The sequence below is a fragment of the Priapulus caudatus genome, unplaced genomic scaffold (assembly GCF_000485595.1).
Source record: "Priapulus caudatus unplaced genomic scaffold, Priapulus_caudatus-5.0.1 Scaffold7, whole genome shotgun sequence".
NCBI classification, from domain to species: domain Eukaryota; kingdom Metazoa; phylum Priapulida; class Priapulimorpha; order Priapulimorphida; family Priapulidae; genus Priapulus; species Priapulus caudatus.
In genome coordinates, this window is record NW_014577068.1 from 1,488,444 (window position 1) to 1,497,879 (window position 9,436).

Below are 9,436 nucleotides of genomic sequence, written 5' to 3' on the forward strand. Positions count from 1 at the left end.
GAGCGCCATGTGCGACTGTGTGTGTTGTTTTGTGTTGTGTTTCGTGTGTGGGGTGTGTGTGTGTGTGTGTGTATGTGTGAATCATTGTGTGTGTGTGTGTCGTGTGTGTGCGCGGTGCGAATAGCAGAGCAAACGTGTCCTTAGTTCCACTAATTCGCAATTTTCGCAGCTTATTCGCACTTATTCCTCCTTATTCGCCAAGAGATAATATGCTTCGCGGCCGTTCTTATACGTTTCAGAGAGTTTGGAACCGGACAGCTGACAGCACGTGTGCATGGATCAATCTTATCTACATGCCTTCACTCGCTACAGCAGCATCCGCCCACGATTCTGTGTCATGTGGCGTGTGCTTATATGGGTATGTGTGGTGTGTGGTAGCATGTGTGTGTGTGTTTGTGTAGAGGGCTGTAATGTGTCCGCTGTGTGGTTGTGTGCTGGTGTGTGTGTGTGTTATGTGATTGAGGAATGGTATGTATGTGTGTGTGTGGGTGATGTTTGTGTGTGCGATGGTGTGTATCGTGTCCGTGGTGTGGTGGAATAGTGTGTGATGTGGATGAGAGAGATGTGGTGATGTGTGTGTGTGTGTGATGGATGTATGCTATGTGTATGTGTCAGAATATGTGTCGTGCTGGAGCGCAGAGAGAGGATGATATGAGTGAGAGTGTGTGTATGTGTGTGTGGCCTCGATGTGTGGTGTGTGCAACTTGGAGTGAAGCTGGATGTGGGGATGTGGTGTGTGTGTGTGTGTGTGTGTTGGTGTGTGGTGTGTGGAGTCTGTGCCGTGCGAACTAGCCAAGCAAACGTGTCCTTATTCGCACTATTCGCACTTCGCACTTATTCGCCAACCTTATTCGTCCTTATTCGCCAAGATAATATCTCTTTGCCTTCTATAATACTTCCAAAATGGAGCGCGCTAGCTGGACCCCCAGACGTGCTGCATGGTACAATCTTAATCTAACATGCCTTCAGCATTTCACGCTAGCAGCATTCCGCACCGATTGTGTTGTCATGTCCGGTGGAGCTGTGTAGTCTATGTGTGTGGGAGGTGTGTGTGCGTGGATCGTGGTGCGTGTGTGTTGTGTGTATTGTGGGCTGTGATGTGTGTGGACTGGTCCGTGTGTGTGTTGTGTTGAGGCTGTGTGTGTGGTATGTTGTGTGGACTGTTTGTGTTTGTGTGGGTGTGGACCTGTGTGTGTGTGTGTGTGTGTGTGTGTTGTGTGAGAAATAGGTGTCGTGTGTGTGTGTATGTTGTGTGAGTGTGGTGTGTGTGCTTTGTGCTTTGTGTGTGTATGTTGTCCGTGTGTGCTGTGTATGTGATGATGTGTGTATGCTATGTGGTCATTGTGTCGAGGAATATGCTGTGTGTGTGCTGTGTAGTAGTGGTGGGTGATGGTGTGTCTGCTTGGAGAGTATTGTGTGTGTGTGTGTGGTAGTAGTGTGCGTGTGTGTGTGGTAGTAGGTCGTGTGTGGAGAGCGAGACGAGAGGAGACGCGAGAGCGATCAGAGCGAGAGCGGATGAGCGAGAGACGATGTGTCGCGAGAGCGATGCCGCGGTGAGAATAGCAAGACAAAGTGTAGTGTATGCCGAATTCGCACTTATTCGTATTTCGCACGTGCAAGTTCGCAAGAGTCTATTGACACTCTTATTCGAGCAAGAGATGTATTTGAATATGGCTGGGTAACAGGCAGGACAGAGGACCGAGAGACAGTAGACATACGTACTCAAGTAGTAGCAGAGATCTACAAACAACATGAACGAAGAAGAGACAGAGACCACGACGACAGAGACAGGGACTCAGGCAAGAGCAAAGCATGAGACAGATGTACAGAGACAGATTGCAGAGAATCAGAGACAGAGACAGAGACAGAGGTGAGCGTAAGGCAAAGCTACGTGTCAGATGTAACTCAATGGCTTTGAGCATATCGATGAAGTGTGAGATCCTTGCGAGCAGACGGAGAGCGTGTTTTGTGTGTCGGTATTCATTATATTGTGGCAGAAAGCTTGCTATAACTGAGAAGTTCCTACACTACACCCATCTATTATACGCAGCTCACTCTTCTCACTTGACCTCCCCATAATCTCTGTGGCAGTTCCCTATTTCTCAGAGTTGATGATTTTTCGTTATTGGCGAATTCCGCTTTTTAATAGTCAGCCTGCGCGTGCGATTCTTGCAAACTCCAAATTGTGTAATAAAGTTTAACAAAAAAATCATTTTTTTTAGTCTAAGTTAATATTACAGGAAATAGTGTTCAGCCCTAGATTGTGGACTATGTTAGCAGATGGAAATTGTGATTTTAAAGTTAATTCTAGATGCCAGAAATGCGCGCAGATTGCAGAAGAATGCAACCCTAGAGTTCTGGGGCCTGGGCAGTTGCTGGCGCTCTAGCAGTCCCCAGGCCCCGGGCTGGGTGGTTGGCAGTTTTGTTGTCCAAACCCTAGTTATGTTCACACCTCTGTATTTCTGCTCTTAGACTTAGTTTGCGTGTTGGTGGCCAGCCACTATCCCCATCGTGCGGACTTGTCCGTGCCTGCGATCCCTCTGTGGCCGAGTCCCTATTGATGCCTCTTGACGATCTCTCAGTCGTCTGCAGCTGAGCAGAAGCAGATCTACGAGTTCTCGTGTTTGTGTGAGGGCTGTATGTGTCCGCGTGATGTGATGGGCGAGCCTTCGCAGTGCTGTCTCGCGCTGTGCTCGCCTCCGACCTGCAAGTATTGTAGACCCGACGCCTGCGCATCGATGGATCCTGCGTGCCACGCTGTAGCAACCGTCAGCGCCGCAATGGCTGGACAGCAGCAGGACCTCAGCGAGTTTCAGCACAGCTTGCTCGAGCTGGCCTGGAGGAGGCTTCCAAGCGACGCGGGCGGCAGCACGGCTGGGGTTGGCACGGCTGTGTGTAGTGTGGAGAATGTATTGTAGGCGTCGGAAGTGAGTGCTGTCCGTGGATGTCACGTGCCATTGCTGTATGGTGCGGCGAGTGCCGCGCTTGTATGTGTGTATGGTGTGCCTTTGCGATCGGTGTAATGTGTGTGTGTGTCGTGCCGGTGCGGCCTGTGTGCGTGCTGTGTGTGTGTGGTGTTCGTGTGTGTTTGATGTGTGTGTGTATGTGTCCGTGTGCCCGTGTGTGTATGTACTTAGCGCGTATGCGTGTGAATTGTGCGCGTACCCCTGCTGTGTGTGTGTATGTTTATGATGTATGTGTGAGAATAATGTGTGTGTGTGTGGTGTGTATGTGTTGGTGTGTGTGTGTGTGTGTGTGTGTGGCTCGTGTGTGTGTGTGTGTGTGTGTGCCGCGGCTGCGAATAGCAAGCAACGTGTCCGAGACAGAGACAGAGACAGAGACAGAGACAGAGACAGAGACAGAGACAGAGACAGAGACAGAGACAGAGAGCGAGAGCAAGGCAGAGAATAGGATTAGGAGAAAGAGTGTGGAGTTGCAGCAGAGGGAGTGTGTCTGTTCATTAGATGGGCAGAAGGTGCTATACTAGAAGGCTACACACACCCACCTTAACCAGCCACTCTCCTCACTGTGACCTCCCCCCATAAATCTCTGTGGCGTTCCCTATTCTCAGAGTTGTGATTTTTCCGTTATTTGGCGAAATTCCGCTTTTTTAACAGCCCTGGGTCGATTTTGCGAAACCTCCAAATTTGTAATAAAATTTAACAAAAAAAAATCATTTTTTTTAGCTACTAAGTTAAATATTACAGAAATACTGTTCACCCTAGATTGTGGGACTATAGCAAGGAAATTGTGATTTTAAAGTTAATTCTAGATGCCAGGAAATGGCGCAGATTGCAGGAAAATGCAACCCCTAGAGTTTCTGGGGGCCTGGGCAGTTGCTGGGGCCTTAGCCAGTCCCTAGGCCCCCGGGCTGTGGTTGCAGTTTTTGTCAAACCCCAGTAATCACACCTCTGTATTCTGCTCTTGACAATATCTTGTGCACGCGTCGTTGCAGGAGCAGAACTAACCAGCCACTCTCCCCACTGAGACCCCCCCTGCCGATCTCTCTGTGGCGATCCCTATTATGCTCTTGACGATCTCTCGTCGTTGCAGGAGCAGAAGCAGATCTACGAGTTCATGGGCGAGCTTCGGCAGCTGTTCGCGCTGCTGCTCGCCTCCGACCGCAAGTATGTAGACCCGACGCCTGCGATCGAGATCCTGCGTGGCACGCTGAGCAACGTCAGCGGCATGCTGGACAGCCAGCAGGACGTCAGCGAGTTTCAGCACAAGCTGCTCGAGTGGCTGGAGGAGGCGTTCAAGCGACGCGGCGGCGGCGGTGGCACGGCGGCGTCGGAGTGAGTGCTGGTGGATGGTCACGTGCATGCGTGTATGTGTGCGTGCGAGTGCACGCGCTTGTATGTGTGTATGTGTGCCTTTGCATGGGTGTATGTGTGTGTGTGTGCGCGCGCGTGCGTGCCTGTGTGCGTGCGTGTGGATCCATGCGTGTGTGTATGTACTAGCGTGTATGCGTGCGTGCGTGCGAGTGTGTATGTGCGCGTATGTGCGTGAGTCCTTGCATGTGCGTGTCCGTGCATGTGTTCAAATGACACAGAGATATCAGCGGTGCAGTTATTGTGCCAATAAGTGGTCGTGCACATGCATGTGTGCGTGCGTGCATGTGTGTGCATGCACGTGTGTGTGTGTGTGTGTGTGCACACGTTCAAGTGACGTGGTGGCGGCTGTGGTGCGGTCGTGACGTCGTCTGAGTAACGTGATGGATGCAATATCTCCGAAATATTTGCAATATTTGCAATATATGCAAATGGATGATGGATGCTGCCTGTCAGAGTGCATGGCATGTGCATGCCCAGCATGCTTATCATTTTATGTGCATATTTATGTATCTTTTGACACATTTAATATTTGTTAATAACTCGTGTATTCACATCCTTTAAGTATCAATAATCTTTTTGCAGGTCTCGAGGACCGAGCAAGAATCCGATGATTGATCTATTCTATGGCGTGTACAAATCCTATGGCATTAACGAAGGTAAGTTCATTGCGTCTCACAGATATTAACTGGTAAACATAACAGTAACGTACTTTAATGTGGCCTATAAGAGCCAGTGCAGTTAACATTGCTCCTGAATATATATATACCAGTCGGTTGTGTGGAGCTTAACCACCACAAATTGATTTTGTGTCGCCTCAGTACATACACGAATGGATTGCTTGTAATGTTTATACTCTGGTTTCTCTGCAAAACGTATAAATCTTTCGCCTTTTACTAAAGATTTCCGTGCAGAGGAACAACTTAATGAGTCTTTGACTTATTTCTTGCAACCCTAATTGTTTAGGGTTATAAATATTGAAATGATATGTGAACAATGGTTATTGTATTGTTGGTAACACTTGTTTTCTGTTTAATTTTTTGCTTAATTAACCAACTTTGTGTGATAAACTCATTAGGTAAAGGGTAGTTAGAAAGTGAAATGTTATTTTGGGAAACATTAGTGTAATATGGATTAGCATTCTTACAAGCTGCCAAGTAATTAACGAATGGATTATAGACATTTCCCCCTTGATTACCCTGTGTATCATGAGTCCTCAGTATCAATGTTGGCTAGTTTATACTCTATGCCAGTGGTGGGCAAACTTTTCAGAGCGAGGGCCGCATCAGTGGGGCTCAAGGGCCGGCCATCTCTGGCGCATAATTACTAAATGGCGTTGCACGAGCGAACGCGCAGAGACAATCACGAACACTAATGCTAGGACACTGAATAATGTCAAGCCCTCGGGTTCACAAGCATCATAACAACATTGCTGAACTTCACAACATGTTGTATTGATTTTGTTTGTATTTATGTTTATTTTCATTTTTTCTAATTTGCTGGGCAGGCTTGCTGCCGGCGCCCCGCACGAGAACCCCCTAGAGGGCCGCATGCGGCCCGCGGGCCGCAGTTTGCCCACCCCTGCCTTATGCTATTCCGCTTAGGTGTATGACCATAATACGACAGCTAAGAAACTTAGCTGTGGAACTTAGCTGTGGTTTTACATGGTAATGTGGTTTTTAGAGAAATTTTCTGAGAAAAAATGTGTGCCATATAGGCACATGAAATATGTACCGATGTCTTTAAATTTATGATAGTTTACTTTATATTCAAATATTTTACTGGTTCGCTACGCACAAGCTTATCTGATCGTGTATTGCGTTGTAATGCAGGTGTACTTACCATAAGAGTTTTTATTGCCAGGTAAAGTGTTTTCTAACCAGGGAGACATTTTGGTCAGTACCCCACTACAAGTAAAATGGCTTTAAGGATCTTCATCAGAGTCTTGAGGCATCTACTGCTACAGAGGAGATTGAAGCATTAGATTCTGGTGCTCCTAGCAAATCGGGGCTGGAGGTAATCTATTTTGTAGCATTAGCATTCCCACATATTGTTCCTTTACTCAATATCACCATTTATATATTATATTGTTGTATATTAAAAAATGTACCATACACTAAATTTCAAATAGTTTGCTGGTTCGATCTAAACATTAGTTACTAATTATCATTATTCTCATTAATGACTACTAGCAGGACACCCGGTCAACGCCCGGGAAATAAAGTGCTCAGTTGGGTGACCAAGCTCTGTTAAGAAAATACCAAAAATATCTAATTCTATCCTAATCCGTATCTCACTACGGCTCTGGTCCCGGTGCGCTGCCGTGCGGCTGCGTGCGTGCGTGCGTCCGTCCGTCCATCCATTCATCCATTTATCTATCTATCTATCTATCTACTCGATCTATCTATCTATCTAATCTTATCTATCTATGCTGTATCACCTATCTATTATCTATAGCTCATCTAAGTCGCAGCGAGTCCATGCCTAATCGGCATGGCCAATCTATGCTTAATCTAGTCTAATCTATCGTATCCTATCAATGCTAGTCTAGTCTAATTATCTATTGTTACCATTCCATTTCATCCATCCCCCATCCATGGCTATCCTAATGCTATCTACTCTATCTAGTCTGACTCTATCTATGGCTATCTATCTGACTCTTCTAATCTAGTCATACTAATCTATTGTACTTCTATCTAATCTATCTAGCCTCTATCTATCTATTATCCAGTCCACCATGCCATCCATCCATAACCATCCGATCCCCATTCCATCCATCCCATCCCTTCTCACCATCGCATCCCACTGGTTCGGGCCCACACCGGGGCGCCGGACCCAGCGCCACCCACCTACCCTACCGACCTACCTGACGCATGTAACATGCATGTATAGTAACGCAATGTAATGCCGTCATTGTATGCAGTAATGGCGAGCTCGACTTGCAGAAGCTACATCCCCATGTTATCTAACTGCTCTGGCAGGGGGCAGCCTTGCTTTGTACTTGAGTAGTGCCCGTTACGCATTGTACAGTAATGCGAGTCGATGCAAAGTGAATCCCATTTATTTAATGCTGCTGCAGGGGCCCGTTTATTTAGTGTTGCTGCAGGGGGCGTTTATTTAATGCTGCTGCAGGGGCCAGTATATATTTAGTTTTTTTTCTCGTTTTTGGCTTAGATGACCTCAAAGGTCAAATCTAATGTGCCATGACCTTCAGCACCAAATTCTACTCATACTGAACGCCTTGGATATTTCTAGAGTGCTCGGTACTGATTTGCATCGAGAACAGACAAACAGAGGCACATTCACAAATATGTATTAGATTGAATCTTTGCTATTTCAGCACTGGTTTACAAAGATGCCCGGGGTGTTGACATTTGAACTGTCGAGGTTTCAGTTTAACCAGCAGTTAGGAAAGCCTGAAAAAATACATCAGAAGTTGCAGTTCCCTAAAGTCATCTACATGGACAGGTATAAACTCATATCAGCAGTAGTTATAATATTATTTAGATGTGAATAGCTATGAGTATCTGGAATGTAATGAATATTGTTTTTTCTCAAAAAGTATCGTAGTTTTTTTCGTTATCCGTAGTACACTCAAACATCATCTCATGAGTTCACTGCTGCTATAGAAAAATTTCAATTCCTTATTCAATATTTCATTCAATATTTTATAGATATTTAGAAAGCAACAAAGAGTTAACACGTCAAAGAAGGGAAGAGATAAGGAAGCTCAGAGAGGAACTATCAAAACTGGAGACAAAACTAGAACGGTATGTTTACTAGATCTAACTGGGTTAATTGTTACTCAACCGCGAAGATTGAAAACGTACAGCTGACTTTTCGCCTCCTGAACCCAGTTAGATCTATTAGTCTACCAACCAAATGAACTTATTTAATGAGGTATATTTACTAGAAGCAACATTTGTGCTGTCGAGTTAAGCAATGGGAATACCACCGTCGCCAGCTTTTCGTCTCTAAAGTGCCGTTCTTGCTCTCGTGTATATCACTGAGTCTAACCGTCACAACACATATTGCATGTTTGAACATAATGGTGCAACAGCGACTAACTCAGAACTTTGCATATGTCCTATTACTCGATACTTCCACATCCGAAGACATTCATATTAGCCAGATCGCCATTACTTTTGAGTCCACATGCGGAATCAAATGGCTTGAATTGACTCGGCGAATCCCGAAGAGGAGCTTCCAATTCACCAGATCGACATGGTTTCGATTCACGAAACTCGAATGCTTTGAATGCTCACCGCATCGCAAGAGACTCGCTCTCCGATCTCAGACACCGGATCACAATGCTTCGATTCTGCCCACGGATCGACATGCCCGCCCCCGTTAAACCCAGCCCGCACCCCCACCCATGTCCTTGAAATTGGGCTTAATCAGTCTTTACTCGAGGCTCATGTCCCGCGCCGCCGCGTATAAACGTCCACGCATATTGGAGGCACGCCAGTCGACGTACCCCTCTTCGAGCCCACGGCGAATCTTTCTTGCAAAGAATGGGAATTGCCATAGTCCCAGCTTCAGAGTTTGCCCAACGCGATTCTGACCCATTTCACGTATGGCTGGAATGAATAACGGGCCTAGGGTTTTGAATTTTAAAATTTTCCCTTATGCACCGCAACTTACGCTCCATGGTTTGCCGCAATTATAAATAGGGGCATATTAATTTAAACACCCCAGATACACAAACAGTCTGTCGGGCACACCGTGCCAGTCTAGGTTCAGCGTGCTCTACAAGATTCTCAAATCTGAGCCAAATGGCATGATCATTGTAAATGGCCACAACATCCTGCTATGATACATATTACTGATTTATCACTATTATTATATCACCCTTATATCTATTACGCATCCATAAGAATTTAGCTAGAAAAAAGCGGGCGTGTACCCTGGCCACCTACGCGCCACAAACTCTGTTGATCTCATTTGGTATTATAATATATTTATAACTTTATATATAATACATTTATTATTTTCAAGCCAAAAAATTACACATATAATTGTATCAGCCAGTAATAATGGGAGTCTCCCCCATCACACATCACCTCTTTATCCGTATCTATAATGTACGTCCATGTTGCTCCAAG

The 9,436-nt window shown here is 45.9% G+C and overlaps 1 protein-coding gene across 1 annotated transcript in view; it reads left to right on the forward strand.

Annotated features, from left to right (window-relative positions):
- The window catches only part of LOC106805748 (ubiquitin carboxyl-terminal hydrolase 25-like), a gene marked incomplete at its 3' end in the record, with an annotated part of 41,707 nt that overhangs the window by 16,307 nt on the left and 15,964 nt on the right, over positions 1–9,436 (forward strand). The window contains 6 exon segments of the mRNA XM_014807467.1: positions 4,054–4,295; positions 4,917–4,990; positions 6,195–6,247; positions 6,249–6,347; positions 7,672–7,799; positions 8,006–8,101. Coding sequence (XP_014662953.1) covers positions 4,054–4,295; positions 4,917–4,990; positions 6,195–6,247; positions 6,249–6,347; positions 7,672–7,799; positions 8,006–8,101 — 692 coding nt within the window.